The sequence below is a fragment of the Psammomys obesus genome, unplaced genomic scaffold (assembly GCF_907164565.1).
Source record: "Psammomys obesus unplaced genomic scaffold, mPsaObe1.curated_primary_1811, whole genome shotgun sequence".
Lineage (NCBI taxonomy): Eukaryota > Metazoa > Chordata > Mammalia > Rodentia > Muridae > Psammomys > Psammomys obesus.
This window is the reverse complement of record NW_026592890.1, coordinates 9,568,723-9,593,368: the sequence shown is the minus strand read 5'-3', so window position 1 is coordinate 9,593,368 and position 24,646 is coordinate 9,568,723. Positions and strand designations below refer to the sequence as shown.

General features: G+C 40.9%; 1 protein-coding gene across 2 annotated transcripts in view; it reads right to left on the bottom strand.

Moving 5' to 3' along the window:
- Positions 1–24,646, bottom strand: part of Pacrg (parkin coregulated) — a 438,897-nt gene that overhangs the window by 184,301 nt on the left and 229,950 nt on the right. For both annotated transcript variants that reach the window (XM_055616071.1, XM_055616072.1), the window contains 2 exons: positions 21,688–21,859; positions 36–185 (listed from right to left, as the gene is read on the bottom strand). In XM_055616071.1, coding sequence (XP_055472046.1) covers positions 36–185; positions 21,688–21,859 — 322 coding nt within the window. The remainder of the gene's footprint in view (positions 1–35; positions 186–21,687; positions 21,860–24,646) is intronic.

Below are 24,646 nucleotides of genomic sequence, written 5' to 3'. Positions count from 1 at the left end.
GCTTAAAAGACATTTTGCCTTCTGGGATCACTCACCATTCATATTCTTGAAGATGTTCAGGATTGGCAGGATCTGACGGTAGTAAGGCACCAAAGCTTCACCCACCATCTCAGCCGATACAACCAGATGCTGGAGGACTTTGAGAGTGACGCAAATGACCTGTCTGTTTCGGAGGTTCAAGGCATCTATGTGGTAGAGAAATGACAAGTAGAAAATATTGTGTATGAATTCTATGATGCTAAGGTGCAGCTGTCTCATGGATGCATTTAATTAAAGTGTGCTCCGCTGGGGACCAAGGGGGCCTTATTATATTATTACAGCTCTGAGGAGGCAGTGCAGCCAGCCGCCTGCTAAGAATCACATCTTGTTTGGTTACTGCTCATCCTCCCAGCTGGTGTGGGTTCCTCCCCAACCCTAAAAACTCTTTTTATCTCATCTCATCTTTTCTTTCTCTTTGTTTTCTTTCTTCCTTCCTTTTTCTTTTTCTTTTCTTTTTTTAAGACATGGTTTCTTTTCATAGCCCTGTCTGTCTTGGAACTCTATCTGTAGACTAGGCTGGCCTCCAACTTAGACAGATTCACCCGCCTCTGCCTCTGAGGTGGTGGTATCAAAGGTGTGTTTCCATTCTTAAATTTTCTTAGGCCCTGTGTCGCCATCCTCACCTTCTCTTCCCTGGTTAGGTCTGTGTTACCATCCTCCCCTTCTCTGTGTGGTTGGTTCTGAGCCACCATTCTTACTTTTTCTCTCCCTCTTCACCATCCCACTCTGTTGTTCTGTTTCTAGGTCCTCATTTGTACATCTCTTCTCTGGTTCTGGGTCTTCTCCCTCATCTTTTCTCCTCTGGCCCTGAGTGTCCATTTCCACTTGCTCATATCCAACTATCTGCTCAAAGAGTTTTATATTGCTCTCTGCTTTTCCCCGCCCCCTTAGAGTAAAGGAAAAACTAGCCAGATCCAGGTACTCAGGGTGACAGACCTAAGTAAAATGGTCCAAGACTTTAAAATATCATTTTGTAGTTTCACAGATACTTCCTGTGGAAACACTGGGGAGTTTTTAAAAATAAAGTTTTATCTTCTCCAGCAACAAACTGGCAATTGGAGAATGAACACACTTCAGAGTAGCCTCACAACCTCTGGTCCAGTCAAGGATACATCCCTGGTTGGCTTGAAAGCAAACATGTAGCAAACAAAGCTGTTCAGCCTGAACTCTGGGAGTCCACCTAAATATAACTGTAAGACTTGGTGGCATGACGGCCCATCATTACAGCTTTTACACACTTTGCAGGCCACACAGACTCTTCTGAAAAACAACTAAAAATAGAATGCTGCAATTTCCTCTGAAAGCTGTGGTGACAGGACAGTGAGAAACAGAGCTTTAGAGCCCTGGTGGGAGGAGATAGAGAGTGGAGCATGCACAGCCAGCAGCAAGATTGTTTCTGGTCTTATCCAAACTACCACGCATCGATCACTTCTTTGTGTCAGGAACTAAACCTAACACTTTGTACATTTAGATTACTAATCCTCCTTCATCAGTGTTTGCTGAGCATGTATTAATGTGCTCCTCACAGGAACTGGACGGGTTGAAGTGAACAGCACAGATGCTAACACACTCTTGGGGATTGCAGTCTAGCATGGAAACAGACAGTAAGTGTACACCACAAGTATGTTAACAGTTCCTGACAAGGCAAGGCTATTAAGCGCCAATCACAGGGCTACTCAGCCTTGGTTCAGGATCAGGAACTAGCCTACACACAAGGACAAACCTGTGGGATAAACGGATGCTATGTAGCTACAGAATTTCCCAGGCAGGGCTGTGCAGTAGAAACACAGAGCCCTCCCTGGGAAAAGGAGCCTGCTCCAGCTGTGTAGATGAGCGTACACTGAGGCATTCTGGTCATGGAGAGGTAGTTTACCTGGCTTTATTACTGTGAATGTGTTTTTCCTGAGCTCGTGATGTGAGAAGCATATGTGCGTAGGTATGTTCCCATGGAGGACCTGAGGTCCCACCTTGATGAAAGAGCCAAAAAAACCAGACACTTGAAAGTTTTCATTTCTGCACTTTCTGCCCATTCTTCTCTCCCTACCATCACATTCCTACAAAGTCCTCATAGCCATGCATAATTATCCATTTTGTGTTTTTCTTTCTTTCTTTCTTTCTTTCTTTCTTTCTTTCTTTCTTTCTTTCTTTCTCTATTTATTTATTTATTTATTTATTTATTTATTTATTTATTTATTTCAGGAAAATACACCAGAACATTCTAATGTCAAAGGCAAGAAACCCCGTGAGAGGCCCTGAAGAGAAGTATGTCTGAATCTAGTTTTGGTGGCTGTAGGAGCTCCTCAATGTATATTTTGCATGAGGTGTGCATCCTAAAGACTGCAGTGAGATGGCCTTGTATTTGCCCATCTACACCCAGTTTCAGGGAAGACTTGCCATGTAGACCATACTGCTGTGTTTATATATATTTTGGAAAATTGTTGACAATGACTGACAACCACAATGCCTAGCTTGTTACTCTGACCATCCCAAGGAAGGGAATGCTGTGTCCTTCCTTCCCAGGAAATGAGAAGAATTCTTCACAGTAAATGTGAGAGAAAACGGAGGTGTAGTATAAAAACGTTCTTAATTTAAACAAGAGGGATTTTTCCCTTTATTTTTTGGATCTATGTGTATGTCCATCTGGGCACGCGTGTGCATGCAGATGCATGTGTATGTATGAGTGTGTGTATGGAGGGGCCGGAGGTCAGTCCTGGGTGTTATTACTCATAAGTGCTCACCTGTTTCGTCGGGACAGTATCTTACTGGTCTTGAGCTCACTGAGTCAGCTATGATGTCTGGTGAGTGAGCCCCAGACATTTCCTTGCCTCCAGCAACCCAGTGCTGGGACTACTAGTGTGCAAGCACACCGACTTTTTATATGGGCCTTAGGGATCAAACTCAGGTTTCCAAGCTATCATCGCCAGCCCCAAGAGGGATTTACTTTTTACACTGCCCATTTCCATTTCAGTTCATGTATTTTTGTTCCTTGTTCTTGAGAAATTGATTCATAACATCAAGTTGGAAGTCTTTTTGTTCTTACTTTCCCAGTGGAATTAAAGAAATATGATTTGAGGATCGGGAGTAGGAATCAAAGCTCTTTTCCTTTGAAAAAGTATGTTAACAGATATAAAGAGAATATGATTCTGGGGATTAAAGAGACATGTTTATCCTTCTGTAGCTGTTGTCAAGTTGTAAGTGAGGGCTTTGAACTCAAGATTTAAGGTTTTGAAAGGTCTAACATGAAGAGTCTTCTGACATTATAGAACCTTTCCATTCAGGAAATTGGATTTCTATTGTACTGTTTACAGCCTTCAAGTATAATCAAAACGATGGAGCGTACAGATATATAGAAATTGCTGAAGAGTAAGGAAAAATAATTTGAAGTCAAAGTGGTAAAATTTATTCATCTTAGAGGATTATAAGCCCCATGTACAATTTTCTTAGGCCTAAAATCCATTATTGCTATGAATTTTGTGAAGTGAGAACATTTCCTACTATTAGATATGATTTGCTACTGCAAAATCAGAAAACACAGGAACATTTCCAGTGGATTGTCTTTGTTTAAAGTTAGAAACACCAAACAAAACGAAAGCCAAATATGAAGTCTAAAAATGCTTTTGACTTGTGCTGTAGATGTTAATATCCTTAACATACAAATAGCCATCATAATCCAGTAGAAGAATAAAATTAAGATGGTCTAAGAATGTGAGCAGATAATACAGAGATTAATATATACAAATGATAAGATGGCCATTTTTACTATGTTATTCATGCCAAGATTAACATAGTAATGGGAGCATGGGAGATCTTTCCATCTTTTGATATCTTCTTCCAATTCTTTCTCCAGAGACTGGAAATTTTTTTCATACAAGTCTTTGACTTGCTTGTTTAGAGTCACACCAAGGTACTTTATGTCCTTTCTGGTTATTGTGAAGGGTGCTGTTTTCCTAATTTCTTTCTCAGCCCTTTTGTCTTTTGTATACAGGAGGGCTACTGATTTTTTGAGTTAATTTTGTATCCAGCCACTTAGTTGAAGGTGTTTATCAGCTGTCGGAGTTCCCTGGTAGAATTTTTGGGACCACTCAGGTGGCCCATATCATCTAAAAATAATGATACTTTGACTTCTTCCTTCCAATTTGTATCCCCTTGATCTCCTTTAATTGTCTTATTGCTCTAGCAAGGACTTCAAGAACTATGTTGGCCATCTTACCAAAAACAATCTACAGATTCAATGCAATTCCCATCATATTACCAACACAATTCTTTATAGACCTTGAAAGAAAAATTCTCAATTTCATATGGAATAACAAGAAACCCAGAATTGCTAAAACATTCCTCTACAATAAAAGATCTTCTGGAAGTATCTCCATCCCTATACTATAGAGCAACAATAGTAAAAACTGGTACTGGCATAAAAACTGACTGGTAGATAAATGGAATTGAATATAAGACCCTGAAATAAACCCACAGACTTATGGACATCTGTTTTTTTTACAAAGATGCCAAAACCATACAATGGAAAAAAGATAGCATCTTCAACAAATGGTTCTGGTCTAACTGGATGTCTACATGTTTAGAAAAAATGCAAATAGATCCATACTTATCACCCTGCACAAAACTAAAGTCCAAGTGGATCAAAGACCTCAATAAAACCAGACACACTAAACCTGTTAGAAGAAAAAGTGGGGAAGAACCCATTGGCACAGGAGACAACTTCCTGAACAGAACACCAATAGCATAGGCTCTAAGAGCAACAATCAACAAATGGGACCTAATGAAACTGAAAAGCTTCTTTAAAGCAAAGGACACTGTCGTCAGAACAAAAGGACAGCCTACAGATTGGGAAAGGATCTTCACCAACCCTCTATCTGACAAGAGAGCTAATATCCAGAATATATAAAGAACTCAAGAAGTTTAACAGCAACAAATCAAGTAATCCAATTAAAAAATGGAATACAGAGCTAAGCAAAGAATTCTCAAATAGAGGAGTATTGAACAGCAGAGAAACACTTAAAAAAAATCTCAATGTTGTTACTCATCAGGGTAATGCAAATCAAAACGACCCTGAGATTTCACCTTGCACCCATCAGAATGGCTAAGATCAAAAACTCAAGTGTTAATACATGCTGGAGAGGATGTGGAGAAAGGGGAATCCTCCTCCACTGCTGGTGGGAATGTAAACTTGTACAACCACTTTGGAAAATCTATCTGGTGCTTTCTGAGACAGTTAGGAATAGTGCTTTCTCAAGATCCAGCTATACCACTCCTAGGCATATAGCTAAAAGATGCTCAAGTATACAACAAGGACATGTTCATAGCAGCTTTATTTGTAATAGCCAGAAGCTGGCAACAACCCAGATACCCCTCAGTTGAGGAATGGATACAGAAATTGTGGTACATTTATACAATGGAATATTATTTAGCTATTAAAAACAAGGAAATCATGAAATTTGCAGGCAAATGGTGGGAACTGGAAAAGATCATCCTGAGTGAGCTATCCCAGAAGCAGAAAGACAAACACGGTATATACTCACTCATAAGTGGATATTAGACTTATAATCTAGGATAAACATACTAAAATCTGTACACCTAAAGAAACTAATCAAGAAGGAGGACTCTGGGTAAGATGTTCAATCCTCATTCAGAAAGGCAAAGAGAATGGACATTAGAAGAGGGAGAAACAGGGAACAGGTCAGAAGCCTACCTCTGAAAGACTCTGAAAGACTCTACCCTACAGGGTATCAAAGCAGATGCTGAGACTTATAGGCAAACTTTGGGCAGAGTGCAGGGAATCTCATAAAAGAAGTGGGAAATAGTCAGACCTGGAGAGGACAGGAGCTCCACAAGGAGAGCAAAAGAACCAAAAAAATCTGAGCACAGGGTTCTTTTCTGAAACTAATACCCCAACTAAGGACCACTCATGGAGATAACTTAGAACCCCTGCATAGATGTAGCCCATGGCAGTTCAGTGTCTAAGTGGGTTCCATAGCAATGGGAACAGGGACTGTCTCTGACATGAACTGATTGGCCTTCTCTTTGATCACCTCCCCCTCAGGGGGGAGAGGGTGAAGCCTTAGCAGGACACAGAGGAAGACAATGCAGCCAGTCCTGATGAGACCTGATAGGCCAGGATCAGAAGGAAGGGCAGGAACACCTCCCCTATCAGTAGACTGGGGGAGGGGCATGGGTAGAGAAGAAGGAGGGAGGGTGAGATTGGGAGGGGAGGAGAGAGGAAGCTACAGGTGGGATACAAAGTGAATAAACTGTAATTAATAATAAATTTTAAAACATATAAGTGAGCAGTAATTTTCTAAAATGTTCAAATTCATTGGTAATCAAAGTAAGTTTGGGGTGCCATACCAGCAAAAATAGTTGTTGAAATTTACCACTTAGATCAGAAGCAAGTTTGGGAAAAGAGAAACTCTAACAGATGCTGTGGCAAAGATAGATGCATCCTTTCTGTAAGGCATCAGTTTTCCTCAGAGCCATAAAAATGCAAGTGATACTTAGCCCAGCAACTCATCCCCATGGGCCTTTAGCCTAAGTATGAAGGTGTGTGCCCAGTTATGAAAGAAGGCTAACACCAGTATTGCTTATGACTGGAAACAATCCAAACACTCCAAAGACCATCAGGTTGTTAAAGGAGAAGACAGTGTATCTACAGGGAGTAAAATTATTTCAGTATATTTATTTGTTTAGTTATTTTATTTTCTGTATTGTTTTAGAATGATTAATATAATTAGGACTTGGTGAAAGTTGACTTTCTTTCTATTAAGTATTTTTTTTTCTTATAAGTGATACTATTTGTTTAAACAGATGAAAGCATCAGTTACTGACACGCTCTCAAAGATGCAGTCACCAGCACATTTTATACTCACAGGTCTCTAAGCACTCTAGACTGAGTGTCTGCTGTAGTACCTGGGCGGCTGAATGTAAGCTTCCATGGAGTGTACTGTCATTGGCAATGCAGGGCTCTTCTCTCAGAGCACCGTGCTCCTCTGTACCTAGATATTGACTCAGTTCACATTTAAGGAGTGGGATGCTCTATGTTGCTGTCTTAGTTAAGATTTCTATTGTGAAGAGACACCATTATCACAGCAAGCCTTTTAAAGGAAAGCATTTAACTGGGGCTGGTTTAGTGTTCATGGGTTTAGTCCATTGTTGTCATGGTGAGTAGCATGGCAGCATAGAAGTAGACATGGTGCTGGAGAGGTAGCCAAGAGTTCTACATCTGGATTGGCAGGCAGCAGGAAGAGTGAGTGACACTGGGCCTGGCTTGAGCATCTGAAACTTCAAAGGCCAAACCTCCTAGCAGGGCAACTCCCTATGGGTGCCATTTTTATTCAGATTACCACACAGGGAAAGAATGAGTTAGCCTTGCTACTCCTACCATTTTCAGAATGAAATAAAATGACAGTCTTTTGTATCAAGTGGGCATTGCTGTTAAGAAGCACTGGTACATTCCCTACTCCGCTTGAGAAAGGGTCACTAAATTTGCCACAACTTTTAGATTGTGGAAGTCAGAGCCATAAAGGATATGATATGCATAGGCCTTATGTGAAGTAGGGAATTCAGGAATATTATGAAATAGAAGGTGGTTAGACAGAACAATTTCTAAGATATAGGAGTCCAGTCCTTCCTAAAGGAGGACAGGAAAAGCACACAATTCTAAGCCTGATAGAAAATTTTGGTACAACTTTAGGAATGATTATTTGGGCAAGCAACTTGGATCATCTAGGAAGACAGCAGTAGTTACAAGTAACCTGAGTGAGCTCTCTGGATGAAGGCTGACTAAGGTAACAACACATTCTACATTTTCCAACAAAGAAGAGTGTTTTGGTAAGACATTGGACCACACCCATCTGGCTGTTGTAGCTGGTAAGACACAGAGATGGAAGGCCGGGGCATAGCTCAGTGACAGAGAGTGTTCTTGGCATGTGTGAAGCCCAGGGCTCCATCCCCATCACCACATAGAGTGGGTGTGATGCTTTACTGGAGGTGGAGACAAGAGGATAGAGTTCAAGTTCATCTGCAGCTATACAGCAAGTTCCATGCCAGCCTGGGATACATGAGAGTCTGCCTTTAAAAACAAACAAACAAAACAAGTAAGTACCGAGTATCAGGAAAAACCAAGAAGGTGTAAGAGTGATTGAGAGTTAGGATTTCCCTTTTTCTTTTCTTGTTATTCCTGTGTGAACAACAGAGTTTCAGTAGAATGTGCTGAGGTCTTGCTTTCCATCAACCTTTCCTTGATGGGCTACTTCAGGGATCTGTATTTGACCTAGTTCAGTTCTATTGAAGTTATTTTATTTATTTATTTATTTTTTTTTTTTTTTGTAGATTGAGTGCATTTATTGAATCAAAACTTATCATCTATCTTGGCAACTGCAAGTTGAGAATCTGCAAGTTGAAAATCTGCAAAGACAAACTAAGAAATATGCACACATACAACACGTTTACACACAAATTGTATTTCCCAGTTTGTTTTGGCACAGTAATGTTTCCTTACACAATCCTGTGATTCCTCACACCTCTGGACAAAGGTATTTCTAACCTTCTGGGAGGGGTGAAAGAATTAAATGGCCCAACACTACAAAGATAGTTAGTTAATGGCAAGCCAGATTTTTTTCATGAGTCCAAAGTCTGCACTCCTAATAATTGCACTTTTTTCCCTCCTGGCATCCCCTAAGAAATGAGTTATTTTCCCATGGCCCAGTGCATATTGGTGCTAAACATTAAGGAGATCATTAAAAATGTCAGTGAACTGACTCTCTGTGAACTGAGCAGGAAACCTCATGCTGGGTCCTGGGAGTCAGTGGTTTGTTCTTAAAGAATAAGTCATAGCAATGGAGACAAAGCTCATGGCATGTTTCAGAAAGCAAGGCATGCTGTTGTGAGCACACTATGTCAGAAACACAGACAAATGTTTGTGTCTTTCCATTGTCAGAGTTTATTGGCCTTTTAATACATTCACAAGGTACACTGGTTTCACTGGCAGCAGTGCTAACTCTCAGGCCACACAGTAAAAACACTCATAGGTTATAGAATGGCTGCAAAAGCTTAAGGACGCTGCTGCAGAGTTCACAGAATTCCACAGAGGCAGAGTCTCTACATGAACACAGATAAATAAACCTGTTGGGGGTCTGCTGGAGATGCTGCTGAAGACTCAAGCTGTGAGGTCACAGTCTTGACTGAGACTTTGGGTCTAGTCAGGCTGTATAAGTGAGCTACAGGATCAAGGTCACTGAGGCAATGGATAAGTATGGGTCCAGATGAACATATAGGTGGACAGACAGTGGTGGGTCCAGATGGATAAATGGGCAAATAGGCAGACAGACAGGCAGCTATTTGAGTGGGCTGCATCAACAGTGTGGAATCAGCTCAAACCTATGGGACTATTGGGAGTTCCCTGACTGTTGGTTCCACTGATGCGTATACTAGGTTGTCAGGTGACAGATCTGGAGAGGCCGTCACCACAACCATGCTGAGTGTCCAGATGAAGATAGTAGACTGTTTTCTTGCTCTGTTGTGCTCAGTGAGTTTTCAGTTTTTCAGATACAATTTCAGTACAATCATATGCCCATATGGGCACCATTTACTTTGATAAATCCACATAGCACACATTTATCTTTGGGGATTCATTACTTAACTGGTGGTGCCTTGTGGGTTATTCACGTGCCCACCAAAGTGCAAGGATCATCCTCCATCCTCAGCACCAGTTGCTTTTTCTTATGAAATAAGTCACGGTGGCCAGGGCATCATCACTCAAAGTGGGGTTAAATGCTAGCTGTAAAATGGAGTCTCTTCAGGAAAGACACTGGAAAATTTTTTTCTCTTCCGGGAGGGGTGAAAGAATTAAATGGCCCAACACTACAAAGATAGTTAGTTAATGGAAAGCCAGATTTTTTTCACAAGTCCAAAGTCTGCACTCCTAATAATTGCACTTTTTTCCCTCCTGGCATCCCCTAAGAAATGAGTTATTTTCCCATGGCCCAGTGCATATTGGTGCTAAACATTAAAGAGATCATTAAAAATGTCAGTGAACTGACTCTCGTGTGGACTGAGCACTTAGTATAACAGTGCAGGGTACAGTTTGAATCAGATCCGCTTTGGAATAATATGGCTGCCTGGTGCCTACATGAGGCTTTAGCCTGGGTGACTTAAAGATGTCAACATTAAGGCAGAGGATAATGGTGACATTTATCACATTCATATCACATGCTCTGTTGAAAGCTTTCAATATACTAGTTCATTTTACCACAGAAATGACCCAATACATTGGGGGTCACTGTTGTCCCCATTGTGGAAATAAGGTGCTGTGCCTCAGTACTGAACAATGGGCAATGGCTTATGCGAAACAGGAAAAGAACAGTGATGGTGATGGATCCTGCTTGCAGGTGCCCCTGGCTGTTTCTGGCACCTTCTCTCTGGCTCTACCATGACTTTCTGGTGCAGGCAGCTGCCATCCCTGTTCCTGACACTTTTGCTATTACTATGCTTTTATGTTGAATTTCTGATGTCCTTTCTCACACAGGACTCAGCCTGATTTTGATCCATCCTCACAGGTCCAGAAGGATCTTTAGCCTTGGAAGATGACCAAGTACACGGTCAATATTTCTGAGGTTGTCATCTAGCCTCTGCCTTGGATTGACACCACTGTGCCTTCATTAGGATACTCTTCCCGTTAGTAGATTCATACAGCAACACAAGGTTTTTATGTTATAGTAATGTTTAGATGGAAGGGTGAAGACAATATGTCAGTGTCCAGGTTAAGTGTGATGAAAATGGGTGGAGATGAGGCACAGGGAGTGAACTGTGTCAGACAGCGAAACTGTCACCCATCTGGTTGGGAGTGTCCATGTATGGCCACTTTCCCATGAGGTCAATTCATTATAGCTCTCCAAGATATTCTTACCTACTTTCCTCCTCTAGGGAAGATGAGAACTCTCCTCCTGATCTTGCCAGCATAGAAGGTGGGTTTAAGGCCACATCTTTGCTAATGTGGCACATTCATTCTCAAGAAGGCAACAAGGGAAGGCAGTCTTTAGTGTCGGGTTCTCAAGACAAGGAGTCTACCAGAGAAAACAAATGCTCTAAACTGCAAGATTGCAGATCCCTCTTCTCTCGCTGGCTGCATTTTCAATTGATGTTCAAATGCATCAGATGAACCCTAGATCTCAGACTGGCCACTTCTTGTTCATAGTGCCCACCTATGTTTCTCTTTGCAGTTTGTTAGAAGAGGCTTTGGGCTCTGCAGAATTGGGTAACTAAGAACTGTAGAAGGATAGAGTTTAGAAGGGTGTCTCTTCTTTTCCTCACCTTTATCATGAGTGGGTTACATGATAGGTATGCTTCCTCTCCCTTGGTCACAGCTATGCAAGCTCTGAGCATGTGCAGTCATCGCAAATGTCTTCTTTCTCTGGAAATACAGGGACACTGGCACTTGGATTTATTTTATTTTATTTTTTTTACAGGTGTGAATGAAGGTGAGCAGAGAGTCCCAGGATGTACTTGGGATATACTGACCTCAGGAGGGAGCTAGCTTTTGGATGATCTTCACATACCACAGCAGAGAGTGACAATATTGAGCCACCACGGAAAACATACCTGAAATGATTTTTAAGTCATGGGAACTACTGAGCAAGCTTTATGAAGACAGTTTGAATCATGCTTCATTTTTTAGTATCTTGCAATCAAAATAACCCAACTAATTTACCTCTTTTCCATATTTTCCAACATAAAAGCCTAATTGTTCGTCTTAAATTAAAACTAATTTTTTAGAGTTTATTATCAATTTCAAAATAATGCACTTGTCAAATTTCAAACATTAGTGAAACGATTAGATCATTAAAAGAGTAATGCATTCAAGTGTGCTTGCCATTTGAAAAGGAATCTCAGAACAGGTTCTTGCTTTGTAATGCAGTTCTCACATTTTATTCCTGATTGGTCCTTTTTTAAAAGAGTTTCTGTTTGTCCATTGGATGTCATTTTCAGGGAGAATGCTTTGCTTTTGAGTGTTAGCATTCAAGCTTCTTGAGTCAGGAGTTACTATGTTCTCTCCTACTTAGCCGCAGCAACTCGGGACAGCTGGGCATGTCCTGTCTTGTGCCCCTTCCACGTGCAGACTGCCACTGTTTCTGTGCAGTGGAGCAGCCAGGGTGGCCTCTCCTTCTAGCAGGTCATCTCACAAATGCATGCTGCTGGTCATAAACAAAAAGATCTCTCTGGGAGATTAAAATAAACAGAAATTTATTCTAAAAATATCTTCTTATAGACAGGAATCATCATAGCATTAGGGGTTGCAGGATATGCGTCTCTACTAGGCACTTTTATACAAGACCCAACATATTAGCAGATTCAAATGGCCATATCACACTTTTGGAAGTGGTGTCCATACACATTTCAGTGAGGAGAACAGTTATGTACCTCATTAAACTGATTTTGGAAATATTTGATGCATTTCTTCTGCACTAGCCAGCCCATTAGATGGTGTGAGGACAGAACATTTTTTAACATTATTTTCTAAGTGACATAAGCTACAGAATTCTGCTGGAGAGAGAGTGAAGGGTGGAGACAGGACTGGAGTTAGGGGAAGGAGTGGAAAGGACACTCTGAAGATGTAAAAGGAGAAATTAATACTGGAACAGAGCTTTGAAGGCCACGTAGTGCTTAGGCATGTGAGTTGGTGACAGCAGGCATTCCTGTTAGCCAACAAATGCACAGAATTTGGAAGGAGTCAAGCAAGTTCTAATGAAACAGTCAGTTTGCTGTTCACAGGGGCCAATGAAGGGAGCCAGAGAGGTGACAGTGTAACCTGCTGCCACTTACCAGGAACACATGGACATCAATCAAGGTGGGCTTGAGGCACACATTGTTAGATCTGGGAGATGAACGATTTTGTCTCAGGGTTAAGGTTTAATGGTCTGGGGTGAAGGGAAGTATCTTACAGCATGGCTTGAGACATCATCAAGGGGAGTACAGAGAAAATGGAGGAGGGGTCTTAGAAGAAAGGGATTTGAAGCAGGGGTGTGCAAGAAATCTGCATGCAAACCCCGCCCTAGCTGACTTCTAAGAATCACACAGGGAGGAGATCCCTGTGGGCCAGACGATGAGCACAAGCTGGAAGATGAAAGAAGCCAAGATGAAAGGACCTTCACTGTGTCCACCACAGGGAGGCGAAGCTGGGAGCCTGCGTCTCACGGGTTAACTGTCCACCAGGACTGGAAGTGACAGTCTTCTACGGAACATAAAAGGATGGAGAAGTTCTGAAACATGTTATTCATAATGTCTAGGGTAGGTTTGCACTCTGGGGCCCTGCTGAGGTTGGACAAGCTCTAGACTGAATCTGGCTGATGAGTGGTGACTGGAAGTGAGAGGAGTCACTTTCAGGAGAAGGCAACTAATTGTTTCTCTATGGGAAACACCCTAGATCCCTTTCTTCCTTAGGTGAGGTGGTCATCAATGTCAATCAAGCTCAGTTCCTGAGTGACTACAGTACAGGGACTCCCTACTGGCCTGTAAGTCACTTCCTTGCTTTAAGTCACTCATTGCTTTACGCCCTTAGGGCTTGGGGCACTGGTTGCTATTGCAAAGCCTACTGTATTCAGATTGATAAAGTTTTATTTATTATAATCACAGAATCCTGTTCTTTATTTTTAAAACTATAAATGGCTTTTCCTGGTAATTTTAAGACATCAAGCAACATTTGAGCTTGATTTTCACTTAGAATTCATTCTTCAGGTGGTGTCTTAGGATGCTCTTTAACTGATTAAGATGGACACTTCGTTTGATCTTCCTCAATGTGTTTTATGTTTCAGGCTAATTAATGCCTTCTAAATTAATGCCTTGCCATACCACACCAAAAGCAGCTTTTCAAATCTAATTTCTGGCAATATTCTTGTGAATGTTTATAATTTTAATGCAACATTTTCATTATTATACAGCCAATATGCTCTCTAATGTATTAAATAATTATTATTTCTTACTTGTTTCATGGTTATTTACAAAAAGGCATCTTACTTTCAAAATAGAAGCATTTCAGCTATTGTTTGGAAGGTTGATTTACAGCACAATTCCATTTTGATTATTCCGTGTGTTTTATATAATTTCTATCTTTGGTGCTTTCTCATAGCCTTGTCTTAGGTCCAGCCTATGGCTGACTGATTGGATGCTTTGTGTGTGCTGTGGCAATGGTGACCTGTGGTCGTACATACAGCATTGAGGTCCACGTGTGGTTAGCATTTGGGAACCCTGTAATACACTAACACCTCCCATCTTACATGACTGAGTTGGAGGCGCCTGAGGGCTTGAGAACAAGGTGGCCACTTACTAGGATGCTGGAAGAACTGGCTGATACAATTCTAGAAAAGCCCATTAAAGGCTTGTAGACTGAGAGCAATACTAGGGGGTTAGTGTTACAATGAGAAACTTTTATATAATTTCTTCAGTCCTTTTCTTTCTTAGCTGTTTATGAAGAAGAGGGCAATAGGAGGGCCTTAGCCACAGAGATAGATATCTAACTGAGGATGTTATAAAAACAGAGCAAAGCCAAAGCAACAAAGACAAACTTATTCCATCAAAACATAAAGGGAGAGGAGAATCAAAGCTCATCACACACGTGCATGAGACTGTCAAACAATAAAGTTAGTCAATAAGAAGATGCTATTCCAGAATGTGCAAAGATAAACAAATTCAATTTAATAATATAACAAAGCAGTATAAATCACAGGACTGAATCAAGCTGGAGGATGAATATAAGCCTTTGAAATATACCATATAAATATAGAAACCACACTGACAATAAATCAGAAAAAAGATATTAATGCACACAGCAGCAGCATTTTACAGGTGAGGGAACAGTGTCACACAGAGAAGTGTAACTTGCTTTGACTTGTGACAGCTGCATGTTACAGCCAAACTCCCAGCTGGATATCAGGTTCGGCTCTGTCAGTGACTAACACGTTATCTTGCTTAATCTAACAAAGGAACAGTTCGTTTACATTGAGTTAGTAAAAGAACATGAGGCACTGTTCTTTCTCCCACCAAAAGCCTACAAAATGCACTTTAACAACAAACAACTCTAAAATAAATATGCTTTGAGAGATAAGAGACTAACAGTATCATAAAGGAACAAAATATTGAGTAAAAGAATATCAGCAAAAAAAAAGCAAAGTTAACAATGGCTAAAATAAAACGTTTTAAGCTTGGGACATAAAAATGGATTATTCCTTTAATGAAAATTGATATAACTGTACTGTAAAGCACAGGGGAACAAATATATATTTACAAGGGAAAGGCAAACTCTAGTCAGTGCAGAGGGACCACAGTCTCCTAATAGAACGAGTCTCTCTCACATGCTCCTGAAGAAAGAAACTCTTCTCTTGTAATGAGAGAATCCCTCCTCTTTGTGGACACAACAGGCGACGTGTTCCTTTATCTTTGTGCACACAGCCTTGATGACTCCTTCCCCTGTACATCACGTGCTGTGCCACCTACCTGTTGTGTTCAAGTAATCATTCACATCATGGATAGTGTGGGCTCTCTCCATTCCATAAGTAGTAGAGTGTAGGAAGTTACCCTTAACTATTTCTCCAAATCCACTCTGCACCCTGCTGTCCTGTACCAGGCTTCCCTGGTAGTGTCTGGGCAAGTAAGCTTCCTTTCTGCCATGGCTGGCCTTGCTGCAGCCCGGAAGCTTGAGAGCAATGTGGCATTTCTGGTCCCTCTCTGTCTACACTGCCCAAGGTTTCCCAATTTCTGTTGCCAGGCAGAGATCCTATATCTGAAAGTCAGAGAGGAGACCCTGGAGGACCAATGAGCATCTTGCCTCTCCTGGTGAGGACATCTACTCTTTCTGCAGAGACAAAAGATGAAGCAGCTGGATGCTCTTCAAATGACATGTCTCAGTTTACAGAGTTGTGAAGATCAAGCCTTTATTAAGAATATGCTCATCAACAAAAACCAATATCCTTCATATACTTGAAACTTCTGAACTTTAAATTTTACTTTTGTTTTTAAGATCGTGTGTGACATGTGTACACGTGTATGTGCATTCCCGTATGTGAACATGGGTGCATGAATCTCACAGTATGCATGTGAGGGTCACAGGACACATGGGCGTGCTGCCCTCACCTTCTACCTTCTGTTTGGGGTCAGAGCATCTTGTCTTGTAGCTCTGCTGTATTTTCTAGGCTCATGAGTTTCCAGGGATCCTCCAGAGACAGAGTCTCTGTCTCTCAGCTCACCACAAGGAATGCAGACATGCAGCACTGTGCCAGGTTTCACATGGTGGGTAGGGGCTTAAACTTAGGTCCTCAGATGGTCCTGGCAAGCATTTTATCCAACGAGCCATCTCCCCAGCTCCAAAATGTACATTTCCAAAAATAAAATAAGCTAAGCACTTATGATTTTTCATGTTTAAGCAATATTTTGTACTATGGCATTTATGTTCAGATTGTATTTTGTCCTTTGTGAGCAGGATTTGAAACTTGATTCCACATTCACCATCTTTATTATGTGTGTTAATTCTTAGACCCTTCTTGCTGTCTATTCAGTTCTGTCTTTTTAATATAACACTTGACTTATTTGTTGACTTTGAAGGTTTAGAGTCCAGTTTTCCTGGATTTTGAGTCACTACAAAATTATCATGATGTTTCATGGAGTTGTGAAACTCTTTTCTACTAAATACTCCCATTTAACTCCTATGAGTGGTGGCTTTGGCCCTGAGGTTTGCAAACTCTGAGATATTCCTTTGGGGTTCACAGGATTTGGGGCATCCTCAATCTTGTTTTAAAACTCTTTGAGTCTACAGCTTCTTACAACTGGGAGTACTCAGCTCCCAGGATGGTTCCATCCTCTGATAGCCCCTCACTCCGCTGTGTGGGCTTGTGTTACTGAGCTCTAGTCAGCTTATTTCTTGATGTTCAGCATTTCCCCGTATAGCGTTTGAAGGATTTTTGTTGTTGTTGTTATTCTCCTCTCTTTTCCATCTTTTTCCTTTTTCTCTCTTCTTTTTTTCCTTTCTTCCTTCTTCATTTCCTCCTTTTCCTTCTTTCTCTGCCATGGGCTTCATTTCCTAGATTTTCTTTGCACTGTGTGAGCTCTTTTGCTTGTATGATGAAGGTTGTTACTTCTCCTAGAACGAACTTGCCTTTGATGTACTTCTGCCTTCAGTTTCTGTTCTTGTCCCAATACTTTTCTAGCGAACACCCATCTGAGTTCCATTTGAGTCCCACCTTTTCTGTTTACCCTCATTGCTCACCTCCTTCTTATAGACTTGCCCTTTTCCACGCTGTGCCTTTTCACAGGTGGGAGCCTGTGCTTGTGCACTGGTGTGGTCAGCTGATGACTCTCTCCAACTCACTAGAGACCTCTGCTCTCCTCTGCTTGTGAGCTGCCCTCACTGCATTCAAACTGGCTTATTTGCAAGTGACTTCCTCTCTTCTTCAGGACTTCAGGAGTGCATGGTGTATGCAATAACGTTTAGAGTTTCAAGAATGTCAAATAATATTCTACCTGTTTCTTCAACACTCAATGCTGCAGTATTCTTTTCCTTTGAGCAGTCAGGTTTTCTCTCCTTCTTCCTTTCCCCCTCTCCCTCTCCCTTCTGTGTGTGTATGTGTATATGTGTGTGTGTATATGTGTGTATGTACTTTGCCCAATGTCCCACCCTCCACTGTGGTGTTGCTCATCGGCTTGGCAGAGTAGAAGATATAGTTGTGGGCCTTTTCCCTTCTATCAGCTCCATTTTCAACCTTCTTCTAAATTTGACATGCACAAACTCAAGATGCTCATTGAGGCTGCTCTGCTGGGCAGATTTTCCTTATCTTAATTGTAGGTCAAACATTAATCTGTAATTCCCAGGTCAGACGCTAGAGGACTCTTCCTTATTCACCCTTACCCACAACGAAACAACTTACTATTGTTCCTAGCAGTCAGTGCTGTGTTACTGTCCCCAGCTTTGTTATTCTAGAGCATTCCATTGCTGACTTTTAATACACTAATCTATAATAATTTGGAATTTCTAACCTAGAATAACTGAAGAGAATGGAAAATGAGAGAATGGAGCAGAAGTAGTTGTGCCATGAAGTGATAGAAAGAGGTAGTAGATGCTAATTTGGCTATTGTAAAACATGTGACTCTTTAAGTTTTATTAAAACTGGGGTCCTGAGTAGAAGAACAGAAAAAAAAAAAAGAAAATTGTATTTTTATTATATTCCTACATTTTTTTTTCCAGTTTGGAAATAAATACTAGGCCCAATGAGCACATTGATATTTCATTTCTGGATTATCAACTTTGTAAATTTTTTAAAAAATAAATCCCAGATTCTGGGAATGTGCAGAGGCATGGATCCCACCTTTCTTCCTCACAGTGAGTTAATCCATTTTGCTCTCCCTTCATGGATACTAATTAGAATTGCTAGCTGGTGATGGTAAGGTTAATTTTTGCCCCTGGATAAAGTCACAATTATACTAATAGTATGGTTTGAAAATAAGGTACACACAGCTGTTACATGTTATGCCAATTATGTACATCAGCCTGTTTCTAGATCAATTAGCCTCATCCCAGAATTCTACCTGAAAGATGTATTTTATGCACATAACATTTCCCACTGTGAGCTGAAATCTGCACGATGGTGCACAGTGAGCCAGCATTTTTCCTGAAAAAAGTTTGACTTCTGGTGACAGGATGAGGGTGTGCATATGAGGACAACATCCTGGACTGCCAAGCAGGGATAGGCAACAGGAACAGACTGTCCTGCCTCCTAGAACCTTGTGCTATCAAATTCTTATTTGGTCATTTTTCCCCAACAAATTGTGTTTACTGAGTTCTTGGTAATATTTCTTCTCATCAGCAAATGATGACCTCTGGCATGTGGGTGTCAACAATTTCGTCTTTATAATGCTTTGCTTCTTTCAGTTTATTTACATGTCTTCAAGCAACTATCAAATAGACTGTCAGTCTCTTCACCTAGGGTCACCACTCTCTGATATGGTCTAGTTTATTTGTAAAAAAAAAAAAAAATCAAATTATTACACAGAAACTCCTTTCTGCCCCCCAGTGCCTTCCTCAAGGATATGTGGAAGACTCCCAAGGAGGCATCTATCCTAACACAGTGTATCTATTTTAAGGAGTAGGAACTGGATGTTTTGTCTCTCCTGATGCTGTAGGGAAACAACAAAAAGGTCAGGTGGTTTCTGGAAAGAACATTCTGCACCCACCCTTTTGTATATTTGTGAAACTTGCATATCATCCTTTACAAAATGTGGCATTTCAACTAGAAGTGAACATCTTTAAGCCAAGTAGCCCAGCAGAGAGAGAAAATCACAAGCAGAAAGGGTTTGAATGAGCTCAGCTCCCTGTTTCCTTCCTGAAGGCCTTGTAAAGATTCCTTTAGGTGGCTGACAGATGAAGGAAAGGGCTGCCTGCTGGCTATTCAGGGCCCACTTGAAGGAGTTTTATTGTTGCATGAGGTCACCTTGACCTGTCTTTGGTAGAAGTATGCTAGTAGGTCACCATCTTTTCAGGAGTTCAGAGCTAGCAAAGCAAGTTCCAGAGCAGACTGTGTGCAGTGATAAAAGCCAAATGCTGAAGTCCCAAGTCTTAATGACACTTGCTCACTTCAAATCAATGAAAGATGATCATACGTAAAGCCAAGTAACTTAGGCTCTGGACAGTGACACTGTACTGAACTTGTTGGTCCTCTTTTTGGTTACCGTGAGGCGAGAGTGCACTTGAGACAATTGAGGTGGGTCCCCAAGCTCTAGAAGCCCAGGGAAGGGCCTTCCAGTTGTTGGGAAGCAGTAGGACTAGTAGAAGACGGTGCAACATGTGAAAAGGGGAAGGCAAGACCCTTGTCACCCTGTGCAAGCCATGGAGCAGCTGGATCCTGGGTCCAAAGTTAGGAAATAGAAATGTCTGATGTACTTCAAGGTAGGGAAATGGTACAACTTTATCCCTGTGGAGCTCTCAGAGGCTCTGACCTCCTGATTTTATTTGGCAGTGGTAGTAAAAGGCATAGCAATCCACACTGGGCATAGTGCTGACTGGTGAGGACTCAGGCCTGATTCTCCATCTGGGGGTGAGGGGCAGGCAGCGCTCTCTAAGTGTTTATGGTGAACACCAGGCTGATTGATAGTGATTCTGCTACCAGCTCCAAGCAAGAAGGGAAGATCAGATGGAAAGCAACAAAATACCTAATTTGGAGCCTGAGAACTCAAAGGACAACCTCAGAAAGCTGCAGAAGAGTCTGCTCTCAGGTAAGTTGGAGGCAGCCATGCCTGAGCAAACTGTGGAAAGGAAGGATGCCCTCATGTTATAAACAGAAACATTAGTGGTCCTTGTCTCCTCAAGTCACTGCAGGAGCCCACTGTTGATTAAAAATTTCCTGTGTTAAAAAAAACTATTTTCTGCATTCCTGACTCCCCTCCCACACACAACTATTGACTCCTACTATCTCATAGTCACTCATCAAAACTGTATTTCTATTTAACTTAAAGATTAGATCCCTTCCTCCATTGAGGGACATCTAGGTTGTTTCCAGATTCTGGCTATTACAAATAAAGCTGCTATGAACATAGTTGAGCAAATGTCCTTATTGAATGCCAGGGCATCTTTTGGGTATATGCCTAGGAGTGGTAAAGCTGAATCTTGAGGTAGCACTATTCCTGATTGTCTGAGAAAACACCAGATTTATTTCCAAAGTGGTTATACAAGGTTACATTCCCACCAGCAATGGAGGAGGGTTCCCTTTCTCCAAAACCTCTCCAGCATGTATTGTCACTTGAGTTTTTGATCTTAGCCATTCTGATGGGTGTGAGGTGAAATCTTAGGGTCATTTTGATTTGTATTTCCCGAATGACTAAGACTGTTGAGCATTTCTTTAAGTGTTTCTCTGCCATTTGATATTCCTCTTGAAAATCCTCTGTTTAGTTCTGTACCCCATTTTTTAAATTGGATTACTTGGTTTGTTGGTGTTTAACCAAGTGGGTTTCCTAGTAAGAGGTACAGAGGCTATCTCTGACATGAACTCAGTAGTCAGCTCTTTGATCACCTTCCCTTGGGAAGTACAGCCTTGCCTGGTCACAGAGGAAGATGATGCAGCAAACCTTGTGGAGACCTGATAAGCGAGGGTCAGATAGAAGGACTAGGAAAAGGGCATAGGGAGAGAAGAGGGAGGGCAGGTAGAACTGGGAGGAGATGAGAGAGAGAGCTGCAGCAGGGATACAAAGTGAATACATTGTAATAAATATATAAATAAAATAAAATTTAAAAAAGATTAGCGATGCTATTTAGCAAGAAGTTGGGGTTTGGCTGCAGAACACATAAAAGGTTACACACTTTACCTCTGAATGGACAAGTTAGTGTCTGGATACTGTGTCGTATCCATGCTGTATCTCAAATTACTATGAATCTTACATGGCTTGGTTTGTTTGTGTTTAAGTCATGGTGTAGTATTAGTGATGAGAAATTTCTCAGAGATCTCAGTTATCTGGCCTCATAAGTCAATTTATAAAAAATTCCCACAAAGCCTGGGGACCATCTCGGTCTGTTGTGTTTTACTGCTTAATTAGCAAGTTGTCAAACGTGGTTCTGTGAGGCACAGAGCGATGCCTTTTTTTTTTTTTTTTTTTTACCTGTTCACTTACTTTTTATCGGGATAATGAGCTGTGGAATGACAGGCAGAATCTTGTTTCCCCCGTGTTCCAGCATGTCATGGATTCCTTGCCGAGCAAAAAACTCATAGGGAAATGTCATTTCGCAAAGCCCATCAAAAAACAGAGGCAGATAATGATGATAATCCAGCTTCTCGATTTCTACCTGGAAGCAGAGAGAAGAAACACTGTGTGAAAACAGCGCACAGGGCCAGCTGTGCAGCTCTGTCCTGTGCTTTGGGGAAGACACTCCTCAGTCCTTCGTGCAAGTGTGATTGATCCCTGCACTCAGACTCCTGAAAGGGAGCCAGATGCCTTGATCTCTTAGCAACGAAGGTACGTTGTCAACTTTCAAGTCCCAACAGTCAAGTGTGTTGGTCATATATCATCTACAGTGGGGGCATATTAATGATTCATTCATTTTGTTAGTTTTTTTGTTTGTTTATCTGTTTGTTTACTATTTGGTCCAAGTTTGATCTTGATGGTTCGGATTCAAGATAGACATTGAAAACACATGTGTAAGAACAAAATCTAACCAGCTGAAATAGATTGATAAGCAAAATTCTGATAAGAATCTAATACTATATATATAATATATATATGTAATAGAAAATATATACCTGGCCAATAAGGCAATTAGGACCACATGTGGTTTCCTGGAGCATGAGTGACAGTATAATGCTGGTGCCATCAAGACAACAAGGAATTCTGACCCTGCATGGCTCTTTTGGCAGACAAGGTAGTCTCCCTTTGCTTGCTTCTTTAGGAGCAGAGATGTGTCTGTCTCCCCACTGCTGCATCCCTCTCCCCCAATATCACAAAATGACTTCCTTCCAGACCCTTGCAACAACCTTCTGCACCATTGGGTATAGTTGGGGAAAGGGTACTAAACTTTAGGGCAGAGAATTCAGAAGGTGTGTGAGGAAATCATGCACATGGAAGAGACTGGTTTTTGCCCAGCTCTCCACTTTGTAGCAAAGCCAGACTGACTTATCACTAACAAGGCGCTGGCATGATAGTGACTCAACACAGACATACTCCCCTACTCTGTAGGATGGAAGTGTCAATACAGTGTCAATTTCCTTGTTTCCAAGTCTTTGTCAATGCCCCCAGTTTCCTATGATCACCTAATTACATGATCTTTGAGAAATGCTTGTCATATTAATAGGACGCTTTCTCTCTAAGCCTTATGGGGTCTATCAGCTCATGTCTGCAACCTCCAGGATGTGGACAACGAGAAAACAACAGAGCACTTCTTTTAGGATATGCTGTGTGTCCAAGAGAATCTTAATCTAAGTCTACTGTTCCCCAAGCCAGTCACAAATGTAGGTAGACACAAACCTCGGATGCACTTTATGTTCCTTGTCAATTAACAAACCTTACTTCATTCCAGTAAAAGTATATGGAATAGTTGCTAATGTTCTTAAGGATTTCTGAACATTTAAGGCTATTTTTGGAGTGATATGTTACACTATATGGGAAAATTACTGCTGTGTCACTTGGATAAAAATGGTACAATGTTATCTATAATTTAACCTTGTCACCTGATTCATAGTCAATGTCTACTATACTATTTTTTATTTCTAATTTTAATTATATATAAAAATTCTATGTCACTGACCACAGATATTCTTTGTTACTAAAAAAATTTTTTGTTTATTTTCTTTTAGGACGTTAAACTTTTACAGGTGCCCTATATAATTATTCAATTTTGAATTTTAATATGATCTAAAACTTTACTTTCATAGGTTAACTTAAGTCATTTATAGATATAGCTATGTCTGATTTAATGTCTGTCATTTCTATGGTTTCTGGTTTGATTTTTCATCTACTTTTCTATTTCATGGATTTATTTGGTAGACTATGTTTTATTTGCATTGGATATTTTTGCAATGCCTTTGAAGGTAGAGAAGCTTGTTTAAATGCTTTATTGCAGTTATCCTTTTCTTTTTCAGATATTTTCAGATATATATTTTTAAGGAGAAGAGAAAGCTAAAAATCTCTTAACAAGATCATTGACATGTCAGTTTTTTGGGGGACCCTTCTTTTGCTTCCTATGATTTGCGGCAATAACGCTATGAATAACAGCGATGCCAGAGTTCATGATGCCAGGCACTATCAACACTGGGCCAGTGTCTTTAATGTAACAATGTTAAAAGCTTTAACTAGTGTCCCACTTTTCAATACTGGAAACCTGAGGCACAGGGTGTTTAACCAACTCCCTTAAGGTGCCTACAGCTAGTAAATGCAGGCAGTGAATGGGAGCTGGAAGTCAAGCTCAAGCCATCCAGGTGTGAGGAGCTGCACTGCCTTCAGGCTTTGTTGTTGAACACATTGAGGCTCTACACTGCTATAACCCAGTGAACTCTCTTTTGTCTTTATGGCTTTGTTTCCTTTATCATTACCAATGAAACTGGATGAAGTCTAATCTAATATTAACATCACTGTATCTGACTTGCTTCGAGTGTGTTGTTTATTCTTTTACTTCTTTCCTTCTGAGGGCCTCTCCTGTCTACTTATGGTGGGATTTGCTTTCCCTCTTCCATTTTATATTTCTTTAAATGACAGATAATTGAGTACCAATATGACTCTGTTTTCAAATGTGTTGTAAAGAAAATTCATAAAGTAAAATAGAAAAATGAGGAAGCAGTTGAAGACAGAGTAATTGAATGAAAGACTGAGTGATAAGATTGAGAAAGAAGGGGGTTATTCTATGTCACTGACCACAGCCATTCTTTGTTACTAGAAGTTGTGAAGAGTTCTTTTCCTGACTTGTTTGCTACCTGGCACATCAGCTGTCAGTCCACATCTGCTGCTTTCACAGTGTTCAACAATTCACCATTGCAGTTTGAGAACACAAACTTCTTTAAATGCGATAGGTACGGTCCACGAGATATAAGGTGACATCTACATGCAATTTTCTGTTTCCTTTTGTCTTCTAGGGGCCCATTTT